This window comes from Chiroxiphia lanceolata, chromosome 2 (genome assembly GCF_009829145.1).
Source record: "Chiroxiphia lanceolata isolate bChiLan1 chromosome 2, bChiLan1.pri, whole genome shotgun sequence".
Lineage (NCBI taxonomy): Eukaryota > Metazoa > Chordata > Aves > Passeriformes > Pipridae > Chiroxiphia > Chiroxiphia lanceolata.
Genome location: NC_045638.1, coordinates 77,329,517 through 77,350,092, shown reverse-complemented (window position 1 = coordinate 77,350,092; position 20,576 = coordinate 77,329,517). Strand labels below are relative to the sequence as shown.

At 41.5% G+C, this 20,576-nt stretch overlaps 1 protein-coding gene across 3 annotated transcripts; it reads right to left on the bottom strand.

Annotated features, from left to right (window-relative positions):
- Window positions 1-8,461: 8,461 nt before the first annotated feature.
- On the bottom strand, window positions 8,462-18,868 carry MSANTD4 (Myb/SANT DNA binding domain containing 4 with coiled-coils). 3 transcript variants are annotated; one of them, XM_032679941.1, is made up of 3 exons: window positions 18,770-18,868; window positions 11,918-12,545; window positions 8,462-10,424 (listed from the first exon to the last, which is right to left on the bottom strand). In XM_032679941.1, the coding sequence occupies exons 2-3, from the start codon at window positions 12,377-12,379 to the stop codon at window positions 9,849-9,851; spliced, it is 1,038 nt and encodes a 345-aa protein (XP_032535832.1). In that variant the 5' UTR covers window positions 12,380-12,545; window positions 18,770-18,868; the 3' UTR covers window positions 8,462-9,848. The 3 variants fall into 3 exon arrangements, with proteins under 3 accessions (XP_032535832.1, XP_032535831.1, XP_032535833.1); XM_032679940.1 differs by lacking the exon at window positions 18,770-18,868 and adding an exon at window positions 13,192-16,178; XM_032679942.1 differs by lacking the exon at window positions 18,770-18,868 and adding an exon at window positions 14,933-16,178.
- Between the last annotated feature and the right edge of the window lie 1,708 nt (window positions 18,869-20,576).

Here is a 20,576-nt window from a genome sequence, read left to right as displayed (position 1 = left end):
CATCAGAACCTTTATTCTCCTAAACCTCCTTTGGGTTCTATGCACACATGCACACACACACATACACATTGCTGTTCAGGTGTCCATCAGCTGAAGGGCAGTAGAGACACTGTTGAGCTTCCCTTGATGCAGGCAACAGTGAGGAAATTAGCACAGTGCTTCCCAGGAGAAGGGCCACGGCCCCTGACACCATCAGTGCCATGCAGAAGGTTCTGCTGACCCCAAGGGATGGTGGCAGATCATGTCTGGAGGTTGCTCCACTCCCTTTGGCAGTGTCAGAGCTGGTTCAGGAGGAGGCTTTTCAAAGTCTGCTCCACTTGCACTATTTTTGTTTTTCCCCTAACCTCTTTCTGAACTCTTGGATGAAAAGCTCTGAACTGTAGCTCACAGAGATCAATTTCTTTTCCAAAACACTTTTTTTCTACAGGAAATAACTCCGTTCTACAAAAAGAATAAATATATTAACTACTCAGACTTAACAATGCTCATATATCAAAAGAGCCAGTGTGAAGAGGGCACAAGGGACTTATTTTCTGAATGAATTTGCTCATCCTGAATAAAAGCTGGCATCTTCTAATAGGCTGAATTTTCTTTTCTGGCAAACAGTCCAACTAAACTGACAAGCTTTGGAGTACAGCCTCTTAAATAAACAGCCTTGTCTTCTTCTTGCAGAAACATTGCAATTATTATAAACACTGCAGATGGGAAAACAATTTGAAGGAAGGGAAACTGGCAGGCTCCAGGAGGAGGAGCTGGCACATGCCCTTTGATTCACAGGAAGGGTCCTTTTGTGATAAAAATTAAGTAGAGCAAGTATTTGTGTTCATTTCTGCCTCTGAAAGAACTGATTCCAGAAAATATTTTGTTACCAGGATGATCTATGACAAAAAAAATTAGATTACCTACATCGTATATATAAGGTCAGCTATAAATCAGTTCCTAGAAAAGTATGTGACAATGCATATTTGACTTGACAGAAATGCTGTTTCTTCATTGTGAGACAGCTCAGAGGTTGATGATAACCCTTAGCTTGTCCTTTAAGAGTAAGAGCTTCCCTGGATACCATTTTGGATTAGTCCACACTTTTTTCTCTATATTTCTGAGCCAAAAGATCTCTCCAGTCCCAAATTGTAAGAGAAACAGTGCTAGTTCTTTTAGCTATAGCCTGCTCTGAATGATTTAGTCTGCTCTTAGTGCATTATTGCACCAGCCACCAGCCCTAGAGTGGATGATGTGCCAGTGCTCTGGAAGATACCTGCAGGGAGATATGCATGTCTAAAAGCAACTGTACCCCTGCCCACACCCTGTGCAGGTCTTGAAAAGCAGCACCCATACAGTAAAAACCAAAAACAGAGATTTTTTTTTTTTTAATGTTTTCATTAGATTGGTCCATTATTGTCTCCTGCCCTTAGGCCTGAGATTTTTTTTTCTCTGCTAAAAGCAATATGAAAGAATAATAACCCTTACCTATGGATTTTATTCCTTTCTGTCTTTTGTGCAATTCTTTAAGATTTTGGGCATTTGGAAGTGGACAGTCACAGCTCAGTGGGATGTTGAACCTCTTCTCCTCCCCCAGCTGCTCAGACTTGGCACAGACTGGTCCCTGGGATGCCAGGGTTACTGGACTCTCATACTCTCCATAGGTCTGTGCTGCCCCCAGCCACCATCTTGGTTTCACCCCCTGGCTCTCAGGTTCTCTCCAGAAATCCTGTGGCATGTTTCTCAGGGAGGGATCACCAAGCAGCCCTGTTCTGCAAGTGCTCAAGGCATCGGTGGGCTAAAGAGTTGTTCTTGTCCGGTATATCCGAACCTAGGCATGGTAAAATTAACAATTGATTTTTTCACCTCTGTATATTCAATTTCCCCACTTTTTTCTGCTGTGTTTTTCCTTTCTTAATGGCTATTTTGATGCAATAGTGCAAAAACATACATACCAGAAGTGAAGCGACTGATCAGTCAATCTGTCTTCATAGCATTTCTCCTGAATCCTCTTGGGTGGAGCAGTTTGCTCTGCACGTAAGCAACATGAAGTCTTTCAGCTAAAAGATCTTTGTGTTAGTATCAGCATGTGTATAAAATAGTAGTGAAGGTTCCATTTAAAAGTCAATTGAATACCTGAATCGACAGAAAAGTATATTGGTCCTGGAGAGACAAAAGAAGTGAGGTGCTATTCAGTTCTGCAGCTGCCACCATTCTGGGCTTTCACCCATGTCCCTGGTATTCACCTGCTGACTCTACCTCTGTTCTCCAATTCCAGATCTGTTGCTTTTGTGTTGTTCTTTTATTATTACAGCTGGCCTTCCTTGCATGTCAGTTTTGCTCATCTGCCATGTAGGGGATGCTGGAGGGAACTGCTCTAAAGGAAAACTCAAAGTAATGCTGTATTGTTTCTTGCTGAGGAAGGGGAAGAGGCAGCGGAGCCAGGCAGGCAGCCTCCGTCCACCCAGAATGCTCTGTCTGATGCCTAGTTTCCCCAATTCCTTCTCTCTCTACTTTTTAAGTATCATAGTTAACTCCTTTCAGCTGTTTTAATATCCATTGTCACAGCAGTGTGTACTACCTGCTTTACTAGACTGGTCCTCCTGTTGGCCTCTGTCCTTGAACTGTCTCTGACTAAATGCTGAACCTCAGACCTTTCCCAAAGTTTTGGATACAAAATGACCTTGACAGATTTTTCAGACACATTCACCTCCTTTGCTTTGGTGAGATGACCAAACCCCCTCAGGGTACTGGAGAGTGGGTTTCTGAAGTGTTTTAACTCTTATTTCTGACTAGTGGGGTCTCACTGCTAGTCCTTGGAGGAAGGATGATATACAAAAAGGACGGTAGATAGGAAGTCAGATGGGAAAGTCCGACATGTGGCCCTGAGCAAAAGTCAAAGAGCAATGAAGACAAGGGAATTTTATAACAGAAATAGGAATATTTTCTATTTATGTTCAAAACTTTGGAATAGGTTTTGCCCTCATAGAGTGCAATTCTATAAAATACGCAAGAACATGAACATTGCTTTATTGAACCAAAGCAAGTCTGTCTGGCCAGAAATTCTGTCCCTGAAATTGGGTCCTATCAGATCCTTCTCAGAAAAGTGTAAACATGCCCCAATAGGATCAAGCTTTTCTCTGCTGTAACCTCAGGGTACTAGGATGTCCCTTGTCCCTAAAGGCTATAGCACTCTCCACTCTTACTCACCTGGCGTGGCTGTCCTGGCTGTCTTTGTGACCCATGTTGCACTCTTGCACCCCACACTTGCAATTCCTCCCTTGTTAGAAAAAGGTACTACCTATATCCTATGACTGTTTGAAAATTGGCCGCCACTTCAGAAAATTGTTTGGCTCTAAACACTTCTATGACTGAGCTGAAAACCTTTGGAAATTTTTTTTTTACAGGTTTAGTACTGAGTAGTAATAGTAAGTAAGATCATCATATCATTTCACATAACCCTTGGAATAGTTATTAGAAGCAGGTAATGGTTTTCTCCAGTACATTAAACAGGTGACTAAAAGATTTGCAATCCATTAACAGATTAACACACAATAGCTTTCCGTGGAACAATGTCTAATTTATATCCTTCCTGTTTTCCAAACCAAAACTTTAGAAAATGCTTTTCAAACTTCAATTCTCTCTTTTAAGTTCTCATTTGTGTAATCTCTACCTATCTCGGTGAGATAAATATTAGTCTCAAAAGCAGTATCTGAGTAGCTAGATTGACAGAGGAACAAAATTAAAAATTTGCTTCTTTCTTTAACTCTTATACACTCTGTGATGGGGCTATCCATCACAAGTGAGCTATCTCAGGATTGATCACAAGTCTGGCACAATGTAATTACTGAACCAAAAGCATTGTATTATATAGCATGAAATGAAATAGCAGCTTTGCCTTCCACATTATGAACCCGTTGACTAATGATGGAGTGTTGCAATTAGAAAATATGGAAGTAGCAAGACAAGGTATTTCACAGTCTACTAATGTATAGAATAAAACTACTGATAGTGAGAAGCAGGGAAATTAAAAACAATAAAACTGGAACAGAAAATAACAATGGTACTCTTAATAATCTGTAAAAGGAGAGGATGGAAGTGTCCTCTAAAGTAGGTCAAGTTTAAAAGGATTATGTGCAGTGTCTGAAAAGGGCTTCTTCTGGTCTTGTGCCGGTGGACCTATTTTTTTTCTAGTATGTTTTGTGATGGCTGAGAACTGTTGCATTCATTGGCACAGTAAGCATTACCTAGCATCAGAAGACTTTGCTTTATGAGACCAGGAAGGAAAAATGAGCTACCTCAGCCCCATTGCCCTTCCTGACTCCCATTGGATGCTGCATGAGTGGCAAATGGTTAGATCGTTGTGCCGCTGCTAGATCGCCTGGTGATACCAAGCCAAAAGCGCTGGTGGTGTAGCTAGTGGTTTGAAAAAATCATCGTTTTGATACAAATTGACTAAAAAAAAAAAAAAAAGAATGAGAGGAAAAGCTGAAGTACTATAAGTTGCTCCAAGTCCTTATGGAAGGCGTTCTTCCCTGCCTCTTCCTGTTTGCTTGGAGCAAGCATCTTCAAAGAAGTTGATTATCTGAAAACAAACAAAGGGCGGGTATTTATTATAAAATGCAATATTTTTTATTTTTTTCTCTCTTTAGTTAAAAAAAACCCAAACAAATCTGGATTAAAATCTTTCTATAGTCCTAATACCAGCTACAAGCATTCTGAATCCTTGATGTAAAACACCACTGCATGTAGTAGCATTTTTTGATACTCTCTGGATCAAATTCACTAATTGATTTCAGCAATAATGGAGAAAAATCAGTCTTTCCTCCTCCCTCTTCTCCCACCTAGCACTTCTGTCAAGGCTCCTGATTGACATGGAGTAGAATTTTTGAGGGTATTTTTGTGTTTGTCAAATATCAGCCCTAGGTCTGACTCCGTCTCCTTGGAGAACTCCATGCCTTTCTGAGGGGAGCTTCTGCGGGAGGATGAGCCAGAGAGGTAGCTGATATCACTGATGCTTTTTTGTGGCAACTGCATCAACAGTTCTGTGAAAAGTTGAAGAAATATGAGTTGCTAGCTTCTGTTCCCACTTGCAAGGGGGATTTCAGAAACCCTTACTCTCCTGGCTGATGCCTCCCTTAATAGTAAAGACACCTTGAGGTGATGACAATACTAATGCTTAGTCTGAGAGCTTATGAAATCCTAAACATCTCTTATTTGTCTTAATGATAATTTAATAATTTATCTTAATAAATTATTTTATACCTTGTGTACACATTGCTTGCAGTATCTCTTTACATACAATGCAAGTTGCTCAAAATGTCTCAGAAATAACAAGACTACTTACTCAAGGGAAAGAAGTTGCCTTTGAATCCTACTGTGCTTTGTCAGCTGTGTCCTGTTGGGAGTACGGCTGCTGTTCATCCTGGGCTGTTCTTGGTGACTGCATTTACAACTTTACCCTATGATCTCCTCTGGCTGTCGGTAGAACAATGTTAAGCATTAGCCAGCCTGTCTCCAAACTGCATTGTGAAAACACCTGGATGCACACTGCTTCTCTTCATTAATGTCTTAGCCAGGTACAAATTGGTGGGACCCATGGTTAATAACAGACAGTGAGAAACTCTCTGAGGCAGATTTTATTTTACCTTTGTTATTTAGCCTTCTGACTCTAAAATTACAGGCTAGAAACCTCTTCATAGAGTAGTGGACATAATGGCATTTACAAAGGTCTCAGCATGTGTTCCCACCGCAGGACCAGAAATCAGATGGCACACATGGAGTCTGTGAACTGCCGCCTTTGGCAGCAGCTGAGAAGCTGCATGTTGGACCTCAGGCCACTCACCTTCCCTGTTCATAAATTCCCATGGGGGTCACAGAGCCATGAGATTTGACATCAGTGCACCAGAAAAAACCTCAATAAAGTAGCTTAAAATGAAAATGGGATACTTCTCTATCACCAGTTTCACCTGCCTCCCCTCTTACCAGATGTTTGATCTTCACTCCTCTCCTTTTTTTTCTCCAAATACTTTCCTCTTCCTTCAATAGGTGTGGTTTCCCCCTTGTCTTTAACCTCTTCCCAGTCTGGAGAAGTCACTCACTACTTAAAATCACAGGCCCTTATTTTAAGCAGGACTACAAATCTCTCTCTCTCTAGCAGAGAAATGAGTTTATTTGTATGTCCTATCTTCGGTAACATTTACATGGTTGAAATCTTGCCCTTAGGCTTTGCTGTCAGGATCCTATGAGAATCAAGCAATTGAGGTTTAAGAGATTGCAGATTAGTATTTAAAGATACGACATTTAAATTCAAATTATCAGAAAATGACTGCATTTTCATTATTTAAAAAGTAAGCTATAAAATTGATGTATAAAACTCTGTAATTTTCTCTAAATTTTATGATGAAACCGTATTTTCAATGATTTATCAGGATGCTTAATTTCATCATTCAGTATTTTCCAAGAGGTTTTCTGTAACCAAAGGATGCATCATTTCCCTAGGAGGCTGAATAGTTGTTAGAAAATAATTGCTTATATACTGCACTATTAACATTTGGAGAAGTGCTCAAATTTCTGAAACAATTCAGGATTCAGAAATGGTTCAAGTTTATCTATATATTTTTCCCCGTAACCTTTAATGCTCTTGGGGTGTAACTCTGAAGGTGTCCAATGTAACATACAAACCATTATTCTAATGAATAAGTCATACAGTTGGAGTAAAACATGAAGACAGAAGTACTGGAATCAAACAGCAGCTCAACCACCTGTCGAAACAGAAGCCAGATTCCACATTTGCTCCTTCCAGGTCAGATACTTCTTACAGAGAAGACCGTAGGAAGGTTCTCTCTGTCCTGGTCTGGTATTTCTGGTCACTGCCTCTTGCAGAGCTGGCTATGATGCCCCTTGTTCCTACCCACCTTGTTTGGCAGTGAGAATAGTTATCTAGAAAACTGTTCACCCCAGGATACAGCAATCATAAAATACATGTTACCCCACTATCTTGGTCAATGCTCTACACATTAGAAAATCCTGACAAATCTCCTGAATTCTGCTTCTCTAGTATTTTGAAAGGAAAAGATAAGTAATTTCTCCAAATCACAGAAAGTTATTTTTAGTATCAATTTGCTTGATATGTATCAGGGAGCTAAAACTTTGTCACTTTCATTCAGTGTATTAGATTTCCATGGCAAGGTCTTGGTAGCAGGAGGTGCTACAGTGAGAAGCTGCCAGAAGTTTCCCTCACATCCGACAGAGCCAATGCCAGCTGGCTCCAACACGGACCCACCACTGGCCAACGCTGTGTCCATTGGCAACAGGGGTAGTAACTGGGATAACGCTATTTAGAAATGGGAAAAAGCTACCAGAGAGAGGAGGGACAACATGTAGACACCAAGGGCAGTAAAGGAGAAGGAGCAGCAAGTGCTGCAGGCACTGGAGCAGAGATTCCCCTGCAGCCTGTGGTGAGGCAGATGTGCCCCTGCAGCCCATAGAGGCACACGATAAAGCAGAGATTCAACTGGAGCCTGTGGAGGAACTCCAAAACAGAGCAGATAAAAGCACCTTAAGGAGGTTGTGACCCCGTGGGAAGCCCACACTGGAGCAGGCTCCTGGCAGGACCTGTGGCTCCATGCAGAAGGGAGCCCACTCTGGAACAGGTTTGCTGGTAGGACCCTGCAGGGGACCCACACTACAGCAGCCTGTTCCTAAAGGACTGGACCCTGTGGAAGGGATCCATACAGGAGCAATTCATGAAGAACTGTAGCCTGTGGGAAGGACTCATGTCAGAAAAATTCGTGGAGGACTATCTCTTGTGGGAGGGACCCCATGCTGGAGTAGGGGGAAGACTGTGGAGTCCTCCCCCTGAGGAGAAAGGAGTAGCAGAGACAGGATGTGATGAACTGACCACAGCCCCCATTCCCCTGGACTGCTCGGGGGGAGGAGGTACAGAAAATCAGGTTAAGGCCCAGGAAGAAGGGAAGGCTGTGGAAAAGATGCTTAAAGATTTGGTTTTATTTCTCATTACCCTACTCTTATTTGATTGGTAATAAGCTAATTTCCCCAAGATGAATCTGTTTAGCCTGTGACAGTAATTGAGGAGTGCTCTCTCCCTGTGTTTATCGCAACCCAGAAGCATTTTGTTATATTTTCTCGACCCTGCCCAGCTCAGGAGGGGAGAGATAGAGCAGTTCTGGGGGGGCACCTGGCATCAAGCCACCATCAGTCAACCACATTCAGGAATAAAAATTTCAGATACACTTCCCCCTGGGGCATTTCTATCGAGCTGGTTGGTGTCTCCTTCCCTTTTCCTTTCTCAAGTAAGTGCTGGTTGATTTAATTTCAACTCTGAGGGGTCTCATCTCTCTGATTTACTACACAGAGAATACAGGTACCAGCAACTTCGGGGTGCTGCAGTGCTGAGTACCCAGCTTTCTCTTCAAATGTAGCCTTCTCCCTCTGTTAAGAAAGACAGTCTCAAGAGCTATTTTGGAGTGTAGTAGTCAAATTTATTTCCACTGTAGAAGCACACTTGTTTCAGTAATAAAAAAATAACATTTTCTTTGCAGAATAAGAGTAAACCTGTAGTGGTATAAATATATTTACTTGCACAAGAATTCACGTAAGTCACTCAACACATATTTAGACTTAGTATTCTCATAGTCCTAAGTTTCAAATGGAGTCAACAAAAGATAGCTACTTGGAGAAAGATGAGAAATGTGAAGTCTGGCTCAGTTTGGATTTAAACATATATGAAATAATGGAAAGCTTCCTTCCTTGATGGTTTTTTTGTTAAATGAATACGTTTCTTATGAAAAATATAGACAGCCTTCAGCACGGATTATTTCTGTCTGTCTAATTAAAATATACTATATGGTGTCAGTCACAGAAGCCTCTTCTGGCTGCCTTGCAGACATGACCTCAGTGCTGGCCAGGTAGAACCAGCAACGAGCATGTTCGTGTTCAAGCTCAGTGCTCCTTAGCCTCTGCTCAGCCTGTGTGTCTCCACTCCTGAGACTCCCATCACCAGCTACTGTCTTTCAACGAACAAACCAGGTATAGCAATTTCCTTCAGCAGGTCATCACAGACTCACCAGACAGCATGCCTGATCAATCAGTAAATCCCTGTGCTACACTAAGACAGGTGCTATATTCCATATAGCATTATTAAGGACCTGGTGAAACCAAATGTCTAGCTTATAGTAGGTATGGTTGATGTGTAACTTTATCTAGTATGAATACTTAATGCAAAAGAAACAATATTATATTCTGCACTCTCATTCAGTTCAAGCCATGGAACAACAGTAAAAACAACTGCAACAAATTTAACTTGCACTTTAACTTCTATAAAACTCTTCAACTCTTTTTCCAATTGTGGGGGCAGGAAAAAAAAAAACAAAACAAAAAAGGGGAAACTAAGTTTAATGAATCAATCTCATCATGACTCTGTATTACTCTGTTCTGCCTAAAATATACTTCGTTACCATATGGGCAATTGTCAGCACCATGTCCTCACAACATATGTTGATTTATTCTGATCTTTCCTTACTGTTACTACAGTGAAAAACAGCATAAGGTTCAGCCCTGATTCTCCCCAACATGTCTACAAGAGGAGGACACCAAACTAATACAGCACAATACTGGAGACAAGAGAACATAACACTTAGTTCTGATACACTGAAAAGCAATTTCACACATTAGCTCACTTATGCAGGCACACTGACATATTGAGCACCATTTTTTTTCAGTTTAACATAATGTTCAACTCTGAACAGAAAAATGTTTAGCCTCTAGGACAGTTTCAGTATTAAGAAAAGAACTACGTCTATTTTAGAAACATCAAAACACTAACATTGACACTTTAGTTGAGAAGTTCACTGCAAGTGACCCTCTCTCTGAATTCGAAGGCGCTCCTTCTCCACTTGCAAGCGTTCCTTCTCAATCTGAAGCTTCTCTGACTCAAACTTGAGAAACTGCAGCCTCTCTTTCTCTAACTGTAAACGTTCTTTTTCAAGTTTTAACTTTTCAGTTTCTAGATCCAGAGGCTGCATGATGGGTTTTTCTGTTTGGGTGAGGTCATTTTCCAGGGCAGGTTTTTCGGACTGCAGAGTCTCCAGCCTGAGCTTCTCCCATTCAATCTGAAGTCGCTCCTTCTCAATCTGAAGCCTCTCGCGCTCCAAGTCAACGTGCCGCAACCGTTCCTTTTCAATTTGCAGGCGTTCCTTCTCCACTTGCAACCTTTCGGCTTCAATGTCTAGTCGCTGTTTCTCCAGATCCAGCTTTTGCTTCTCCAGATTTATAAGCAAATGAGAATCTTCATAGGCTAGCCTAGCTTGAGCAGAGCTTAGATTTCCAAACTCTTCAATGTGGGGGAAGTCTGGTAGGTCATTTTCCTTTTTCGAATCTGGCAAAACTGATGACAATATTTCTTCTTCTTCCTCAATAGGAAACTGCAGAGGAACATGACAGAAAAGAATTACACTCCAGTCTTTATGCCGGAATAAATGTGTTACAAACGACTGAAAAGAACATATTGTGTTTTTTCATCTTTAAAGCTACTCAGAACTGTTTAACTCGCATGTTATGAAATAACCATTTTAAATCAGAAAATTTTTCTATCATTACACAGGTAGAGAAACACACTTTATCTGCAAGTTAATACCTGGTAATGAAAAATGCAAAATCAGCTTGTCAGTGGACATGCAAGAACATACAGAAAACATGGTACAGTTATTACAGATCATTCAGAACCACTGATAGAAAAATGGATCTACGAGACCATATGTTGTTCTTACTTTTCATAGACCTGACTGACATTTAGGGAAGCCACTAGGAATTTTTTGTGACTAATTATTTATCAGAGCAGATGGATTCATAGGCTATGTGGTATGTAAACTAACCCAACCTTCACTAACTTAAGGATTCCATTTTTTATGAAACATTTAACACTGACATTTTTCACATGCTCTTAACCCTTCCAACTCCATTAAGTGGGTCTATACACAGGACTTTAACCGTTCTGTGTTACCACATTTGCTGTAAAGCTATTTATGATGCAGATGATGAGATGGTTAGGATCACTGCTCTCAGTAGAAGACAGACACTGTTCTTCAGCACTGTCTGACAGTAGTCTCACTACCATTTAACAGCTTCTGCTGATTTCTTCCCAGCACATATACTGACTGAGCTAAGACAGGAGCTGCTTCCCCACCCTTCTCACTTGAGAAAAAAAAAAAAAAAACTGTTTGAATACCCCTTTTTTAAATGAGAACTATATATTTGTAGAGGCACAGCAAAACTATCCCAACATTTGACTTGACTCCAGCTGGCTGCCTTCCCCAGGACAGTCACAGTACTACTAGGAGTAACAACCTATCTAGAGAATCCACAACTGCTTGTCAAATTCACACTAAAATTCTGAAAGAGAAGAATGGCCAACTGACTTATTCAAGTAATGGTTTCATCTCCTGTGGGTTCATTTTAAGATCATGCAAACAGTATTCTACTTCTTTCTGTATTCTATTTCTTTCTGTATCTGCAGGTAACACATACTTCCATTTGTTAAAGAAGTGCACTTTTCTTCTCCATTCATCCATCCAGACAGCCTGAATATTACAATACCCAGTTTCTTTCAAGAGCATATTTTCATTCTATTGACTGAACTAATTCTTATCTGTGGCTCATACAAATGGAAAATACATGTGTGAAGACATATTCCAGCTTTAGGTATATCAATTCAATAATCAACATCCAAGACCTACACCCAATTCCAAGCTGCTAGATTTGAATACCATCTCTCTGAAATATATTTGTTTCTACAGTTCCTTTAATTCACACATTCAGAAAAAAACCAGAAACAGACACTATTAAAAAACATAGCAGCCTTATGCTGAAATGAAACAAAGGCCATATTGCACACAGCTAATGCATGTCAGTCACTCACTTCGAAATTCTGCGGATCCTCCTCTTCCTCTTCTACTTTGATTTCCGTTAAAGATCCACCGGCTTCTCTGAAGTCAGTGATATTTTGCCATTCAAAACTAGATTCAATTGCAAATCCCATTTTCTCATCCATGTCTTCATTGAGAGAGTCATCTAAATTGGATGAAGGAAGGTGAAACCCAGCACCTACTACTTTGATGTTTGCATTCAGACGTTTTCTCTTCATGAGTGCTCTCCAGTCAAGGTATCGCCTTTTCACTTCTGTCCCTGTTCTTTGCTCTCCTTCACCTACAGCATTGACACACTCTGCTATTTCCTCCCAAGCTTTCCGTTTCATCTCATTAATTGTTGTATTAAGTTGCTTTGAAAAGAGTACTTCTCTCCTTTTTCTGATTTCCTTAAGGAGAGTTTGAGTTTCCTGAACACTAAAATTGCTTTTCCTTTTTCTTTTTAATTGTTTCATCTTTTCCAGCTTTAACCTAATAATTTCACCACAGTAGACCACAGAGATGATCTGACACTAGTCAGCTATTAATATAAATAAATTTAGAAGCCAATGAAAGCAGAGCTCAGTTCTCGTGAAGTGAATTTTCTCTTCACTTGTAGTATTTTTCTATTTGTCAGGCTTCCTAAGAGAAAAAGAGCAAACAACATAAATCTCCAAGGTATACACCATATATTTTCATTTAGCAACTTGACTCCTAAGTCATCATTTAAGGAATACGTATTTTGAGCTGACTGTTCATTTGATAAAAGAAAACCATTTTCTTAGACTCTGAATATAAAGTAGCCATAGATACCTTCTCTAATGTCCTATGAATTACACAACCATTAATATATCCATGTCATGAACTGTTATAGTTGATTTGATATTTCCATTACAAAAATACAGCTATTTTCCTTCAACTCTTAAGAGTTTTGCCAGTCGGGATTTGCTTAGGACTGAAATTTGACATACACATTTCAGTTTGAATACTACATTATTTCCAAAAGAAGCTGAAATTGTTATATCATTACTTCAAAAACATCAAGTGTGTAGGAGACTGAAATTTCTGAGACACATTTTAAATGAGACACCATTTCCATAAAAAAGTAGATTAATACGGAAAATGGAAATTTTAGAAGCTCTTCTGACTTAATCAGAAATAAAATAACTGAAGCAATCCTGTTTAATGTCATAAAATTACTAGCTCAAACAAATGTCATGCACGAGAGATGTTTTAACAGCAAATAGATTTAAGAATAAGTCACTATATGTAGCTCTGTCCTTCTTACACTGCAAAACATGTCAGATGCGATGGCAGCTTTAAAGTTCATTCAGTTCTCTGCCCGCAGCAACAGCTGGTCCTGTCCCTGATGCTGAAGAGAACACTAAACCCCATAAATACACCTGACAGATTGTGTGAAACTCTGTACAGAGATGGACAGTCTGAGGGGGGGGAGAAAACAGGGGACTATTAATGCAGTAATGAACATCACTGCAGTAACATCATAGATTGTATTACAAAAAACCAAACCAAAAAACAAACAGCCCCCCAAAACAACCAAAACCTGAAAGCAGAAACTGAGAATCAAAAATGGTTCATGGTCACAGATTGCTTGGTAATGGGTCCAATTTAGGATTATTTTGAACAATCATTTGTACCATCTACCACTGCACACAGTGGTTTTAGAAGGTTTAGAAGGCTTTAAACCAAGCAGGCCAGGGACTTACCATACAGTCCATACAGTTTCAAGAAGCTGTGTTTGTTCACTGTTCATGCAGTATAGACATTTGTCCACCTGAAGGTAAATGGCTTGCAAACTATATATTCAATTGCTACCGACTGATGGACTTAACTCTTAAACCCCTACCCCACCCCCTCCCCGAGCTACACAGGATTCTTAACTTACTAAGCATTTTTTCTCCTGTTATTCTCCCTAAACTTGGTTAAAACATACACATCAGCACAACACAACAACTCTCCATTTGGGGGATAATGTAGTGTAGATATTGTTATTCATCTCATATGCATGACTGACTGTCAGTAAGTGGCTCACTTGCAATTTTCCATGTCAAGCAACATCTTTCCATACCCAACATGCAAGCATGCTGCCATCAAGTATTTTTTAAAATGCTGCATTTAGAAAACTGCTTTACTACTTTTCCTCATTACAGTACCGTTCTCACTGTCAAGCCACTTACTTCCAATGATTACTAGCTAGCAAATATGCAAAACCAAGTCCCAAGAGGAAATCAATTGCATAGCATGAGCATGTATTAGCATACACCAGTCCCCAGTTCTCCTGTGCAGCTACCCAGCACTTTGGACTCCTCAGACTCAAGCAGGAAGCTGCATGTTGCTGTTTGGGATGTGCAAAATATTCTACCCTTCCGAAAATAAAATTCTAGTTGGTTTTGAGAAAAGGGAATTGTTTAAAAAAATAATGTAATGTAGTGCTTTAATGCAGACCCCTAACTTGACATGACCAGTAGTGAAAAAAATGTTGGCAATTTAGAAAATCAGATTCATACCAGAACACAGCACTGTAACTGCTAAAATTACATAACTTTTTTCTGAGACCTTTTATCCGATCTTTAAGCATATCCATTAACCTTGATTATTATAAGCTTATCACAAAAAGATATCAAGAAAGCAGAATCATATTTACTCCTCTGTCAGTAAATCAATTTATTTGGTACTTGCTGAGCTGTTCAAACACAAATTACAGCAGTAGTGCTTTACTGTTATTATTGTAACTGAATTTCTTGACTTATGCATGAAATTCTAAGTTTATCTTGTGTAAAGTCTTTGGCTGTGGGGTTTTTTTAAACCTTCTGATAAGTCGCTGAGGAAGTAAATTCTTCAGGAAAGTTACCTGCACACAGAACAAATTTAGAACACTTTTATAATCTTCACCATTTACAAGGCAATTATTCTGGACTGATAAATATATAGTGATTGCTGGTTACTGGGGAATGATCAAGTACTTGTATCTTCATACTGGCTTTAGAAACACATACATTTGCACTTACCAGTTTTCAAGGTGGGGAGTGTGTGTGAAAGATACAGAGGTATCCATCCTGAGTTGGTCTTCCAGGTATAAAGAACCACATAGAGTACTCAGGTACAACATGAGTTTCACAAGAACGACAGCATTTCTGACTTGTCGCTACCAGGACATTAAACCTCTGTTTATAAGGTCACACTTATCTCCACTGAAATCAGTAGAATTTCAGGTTTGGTTTTAAGTAATACTTAAGCAAACACTCAAGTACTTTGCTGCCTATGGGAAAATGGGTCAAACTTTCCTAAGTACTCGCCAGTTGGGTACATCAAACTAAACTCCTGAAAGTACCAGTAGATGCTTAATTTTCTCTTAAGATACTTAAACAGCAGACTTTTCATCTCAAGGTATACAGTGGCTAAGTCCTTTACTTAGTCCCAGCTACGTGAAAAAGGTTCTGGTCATTCCCAATAACAGGGAACCACAAGATTTTAGAGACTCATATGGTATCTCGAGTTACCCTGGCCCTCCCTAAATTTCTCAAAGTTAGTACAGCAGGCCAGTATGGGCACAAACACAGGGGGAAAAAAAAAACCACCTCGGTTTTCAAATCAAATTTTCATCATCTTCTAAATATAGTTCTACATGAACACAGAAAATGCAGACAGGCAAGCTTTGTCCTTAGCCCCAGAGAAGGCTGAGAGTTAAAACACACAAATGTCAGGTTACCCTGTGGGTCAGCCTCACTGCTCCTTGTGCCAGTGCTTTCCACCACCTGACTGATTTCCCTAGCCACTCTTCGTGAAGTGTCTAATCTTGGTTTTGGATTTTATGCTATAAGCCAAGGACATGACCTTTAAGAACTACAATAATAACTTGGAAACTACTGGCATCCAATTCCTTTATTAGGTAAAGTTTTATTTTAGACTTTTTTTAACTTTTGCTTGAACAGGTCTAATACAAGCCCTGAATTTCCCAGTGAAACATCAGCAAAACCTATCTGTTTTAAAACCCATAACTACTAACTTCCAATAGCAAAGGACATTTTGCCTTTTCTAACTCTTTCCTTTTTAAAAGCACATGGCCTCATTAAGGACGATTCCCATCTTACTAATATAAATGGGTGTTAGCGAATTGTTTTAACAGTGTACTTATTCCCAGGGATGGCTCAAATCCACTGTGGCACTGTGTACCTTTCTGATATATTAACTATAAAGCCTTATTATCTAACTAAACCTAAGGTTTGGGATATTCAATTTTCTGACACTGCTAGATGGTCTTGTCAGAGACTGAAATGTTTAATTTTTTTTGCATTCTAGGAGACTTTTGCAGGCTTTTGACTTGCATTTCGGATGGACAATTGGGCCCATTCCTCCCTCCAGTAAAGAGCCAAGTTTGCAGGTTTTTGACTTGCGTTATACCTCTGACAAGCAATCGGGCCCCTCCCTCCCTCCAGAGCTGAAGGTGTGAAGACCTGAAAAGGCAGGACCTCTGATGGCCCATAACAACCCATCCCCCCCTCTGCCAATCTAAAAAAAAGGTGGGAACCAGGCCAGACACAGAAACTGTGCAGGGCCCAGGGAGAGGTTGGAGGCTCGAGGCATGGCCTGTGACACTGACCATGGGTATAATAACTCATAACTTCTTGGAGTGTGGGGGCTTCCCTCCTTCACCCCCAGCAGAACAAGGCCACCACTTCAGCTGATAGACATGGAAGCTGCAACTACCAAGTGTCATCGCTGGACCCCATGGGTGGTGACTATATACATCTGTCCATTCTCAGTTTTTATTTCCCTTACTCTCCCTTAGCCTTATCCTGTCTTTCCTTTCTCTCCCTTATGCATTTTCCCCCCAGGGGTTATCCCTATGATATATGATATCGATGACAACAGTCAAAATGCTAACATACCTGTTAAAACAAAATTGTTAAAATAAACCCTACCTATATATGTTTTCAGACACCGATTATTCAGTGTCGTTCCACTCTAATCCACCCCAAGGGAATTATTGATAAGAACCTGGGTTACTACTCTCCCCTTTTTCTGGGGTGGGTCGTAACATTTTCCAGGATATTACTCTTTAATGCAGAAAAATGAACTATTAGATGCTCAAAGTACAAAAGAAACAGGAATGGCAATAATCTAGGATTTGTACACATTCTAGATAGCTACCCTACAACCACTTTGAAAAGCTTGAATTACAAAAACATGACATACAGCACTGTCCTGGTTTCAGCTGGGATAGTGTTAATTTTCTTCCTAGTAGCTGGGACAGTGCTGTGTTTTGGATTTAGTGTGACAAAGATGTTGATAACACATTGATGTGTTGGTTGTTGCTAAGCAGTGCTTAGGCTAAGTCAAGGACTTCTCAGTTTCCTGTGCTCTGCCACTAAGGAGAAGTACAAGAAGCTGGGGGGAAACTGCAAATGCAAACTGCATATCTTTACAGTTTGTGCAGAAATGCAAAGTGATGACTAGAAAAAAAAACCAAAACCAAACAATTCTGATTATAATAAAGATTTCAAAGGTCTTCCAGAAAAGATGGCAACATGGAGCTACAAGTTTCAGAGTCCTGTCAGGCCAGAAGCAGCCCAATGTCACAAAGGTCCTCACCGCTGGACTAAAGAAACAGAAACTATTTGTCAGAGTTGAAATGAAACAAGTATTGTAAAACTAAGCTGCAAACTCCCTAAGCAGGCAGAACATACACATACTGAATATCTTTGACATACTTAACGGCAGAGGCATCCACATTCTGCCTCTGTCTTTTCTGTCTCCTCTGTTCACACCTTATTGTCTAAGTGCTAGACCAACAAAAAAAATTAACCAACGCCCCCCAAAATAAACAAGGAAACAAAGAAAAACATCCTTGCATTCACCAGGACCGAAGGACTGCTGCTAGCATCAACAGTCTTAGAATTATTCTTTAGGAAAATCATGACTTTTTTAAACATGATGTCTTGATAGTCCCTTTATTTTTTTTTTCTTTAACTTTCAGGGCTTATGCTTGAATAAAAAAAACAAAGTTTAAATTAGGAGGACCTGCTACTTCTAAGTTTTTTTAAACAGATTCGAGAGTCTGAGTATCTTTGGATACTACAACCTGGGGATTTCTAGAAAACTTCGTATGTGATTCCCAACAGATGGCTACGTTGACTTGGCGCAACTTAGGGTTTTGTACAGAGAGGCTGAGTGCTGGACAACACATCCCCCCCTGCAAAAAGTGCGCGGTTTGCACAAACGAAAAGGCACGCAGGGAAGGGAACCAACACCACCTAAAAGGACCATTTAACGAAGCTGAGAGGAGAGAGGCACAGAGAATGGGAGGCAGCTGTGGATTCAGGCTAATGAATCCAGAGACTCATCAGGCTGACGTTCCCCTTCCTCTGAACCAGTCACGGCCACGAACGGCATAAAACCCCCTCCCCGGCGGGGGGCGCGTTTCGGAGGGACCGGTGCGGGCACAGCCCCGGGTGAGGCGCCAGCTCCAGCCCGGTCCCACCCGAGCGCTGCGGGGAGTGAGGCGGCAACAAAAGAAGGCGGGGGCACGGCTGCCCCAGCCACTGAACCCTGGGGAGCAGCCGGGCCCGCGGCTCCCACCGCAACCCAGGGTCCCTCCGGACGGCACGGCCGCGCGACCCTCCCGGGAGCAGGAGGAAGAGGAGCGGAGCCTCCCCGCGGGGAGAGAAGGCGGAGGACAATCGCCTTGCCGCCCCCAGGGGCTCAGAGCGGCGGAGCCGCACCGCTCTACCCCTACCGAAGGTGCCAGGGGGTGCCCGCACACCGCAGAGGCAGCGGCCGCCCCATCCCCGCCCGGTGCCGCCGCCCGCACCGCCCGGTCCCCGAGGGACGTACTCCCCGCTCACCTGCGCCTGGCGCTCCCCTCCGGGCCGCCGGCCCTTTAACGGCCACTGCCCTCCCATTGGGCAACTCACCTGTCTGTCAGTCTTCTCCGCGCGCCTATTGGCCGATCGTGCCCGCCGCTCTCCCCGCCCCGCCCCGTCGTGACGCGTCGGGCGGGTCGGGATCCCCCCACGTCCCTCCGCCCGCGGGGCCGCGCCGCGCGCCGCACCCGGACAGCCATTGGCTATAGACGCCGTCTGTCTTCCGCAGACCGGCTGGTGATTGGCTGCGAGAGGTCGCGGCCCGCCTCTCCCCTCAGTTAGAGACCCTCCGCGGGGTCACGGCGAAGTCAGGTGGACTGGGTTGGTGTTTTGTACGCTCCGTCTGAGGGCGTGGCACAGCGAGGGGCTGGCACGGTGGGGGACGGGGCCTCTCCGCGGGATGTGCAAGGGAAGGAGGGGGGGCGGGTTTGCCGTGCAGAACCATGTGTGCGGCTGGTTTATGATGCTGCAATAGAGAGCGAACGTGCAGCAGCCGGTGGTTCATCCCGAACTGCGCGGTTTGTGATTCAAATAGAGAAATAACATTTCTATAGGTACTGTAATTAAAGAAGTGAAAATGTTTCGGAAGTGCTGCATATGTAAGGCGCCACGTCACTGATGTGGGTGAATATACACGAAAAAGGCTTCTGTGGAGCTTTCTGGTTTGGGGCTTCTCTGCCACACAAGATGTGTCTGGTCCTTGCCCTCTGTGTTGGATCCCGTTGCCTTGGTCACGTAACCTTCGTGCAGGCTTAAGGCACTACTTTTTGTCTAAAGTTTACTGCCTTTATTCTGCCTGCTCTGATGCGTGCATGTATTATTTTGCATGTTTGTTAACAATTACTTTCCTCAGTCCTTTCAAATCCAAATATGGGCTGTAATGAGTATTTGGACTTGTTTACTTTCACTGGAAAGATAGGTTATTTCCTTAATAAAGCTTCAAGTGATCAAAATTGTGACGAAACTATGAATCTCCTTTAAGATGGCATTTTCCAGTTTGTCAACAGTTCTGGTATTGAACTTTCTGCAAAATATTTCACAGAAACTAAAGGCTATGAACTTATCAGTTTACTTACAGGTAGTAGTAGTTTTGCTGCCTTACTTGCCCATTGTGTACCGAAAATAATAGAAAATTAAAAAGGAAAACAGTAAGGAACAGGGTAGCAAGCCTATGCTACATTGCTGGCATATATAATACAGGGATATTTCTTACTGAGGCCTATGTATGAACTAGGTTTTCATTTACATTATTATCAGTATTTTGTCAGTGCTCAGAAATGAGATTCAAGTGTGCCCTAAAGGTCTTGCAAGCTACTTCAAACTAGATTCAGGTGCAAGTAGATGGAAAAATGATGGAAAGTGGAAGTCATTAACAATCTGAACCTCTGCCACTTTGCAAAAATAATTAGTCCTAATTACACCTCATAAAGTGTCCTTTTATTGCAAAGCACAAAACCACTAAATATGATTAGTATCCATTAGAATAATTTTCACTAGGAAGCATATGATTTCCTAGAGTACCTATGCACATAATTCTAAACAGCTCTATTTTCTCTCTCTATTGTTACTCCACTATTATGGAGACTGTTGATCACTGGTGAAAAATCTTGGTGTATGCTAGCTTCCTCCAACAAAAATCCTTGGACTTCCTTCATTCATGTAGGATATGTCTTGAATCTATGTATAATTTATGTGTACTTTATTCAATTACTTGCTTTTGATGACAGTAGGAGAAGCCCCACCATATGGCTTATAGTTCAGATGTGAATTGTTCAAGTCCATGGTTCTG

Bases quoted from the DNA above. Each gene is read 5' to 3' on its own strand.
- MSANTD4 (XM_032679941.1), bottom strand. From the start codon at position 12,379: ATGAAACAATTAAAAAGAAAAAGGAAAAGCAATTTTAGTGTTCAGGAA. The intron at 10,425-11,917 runs GTGAGTGACTGA...GTTCCTCTGCAG, and splicing joins AGGATCCGCAGAATTTCGAA to TTTCCTATTGAGGAAGAAGA.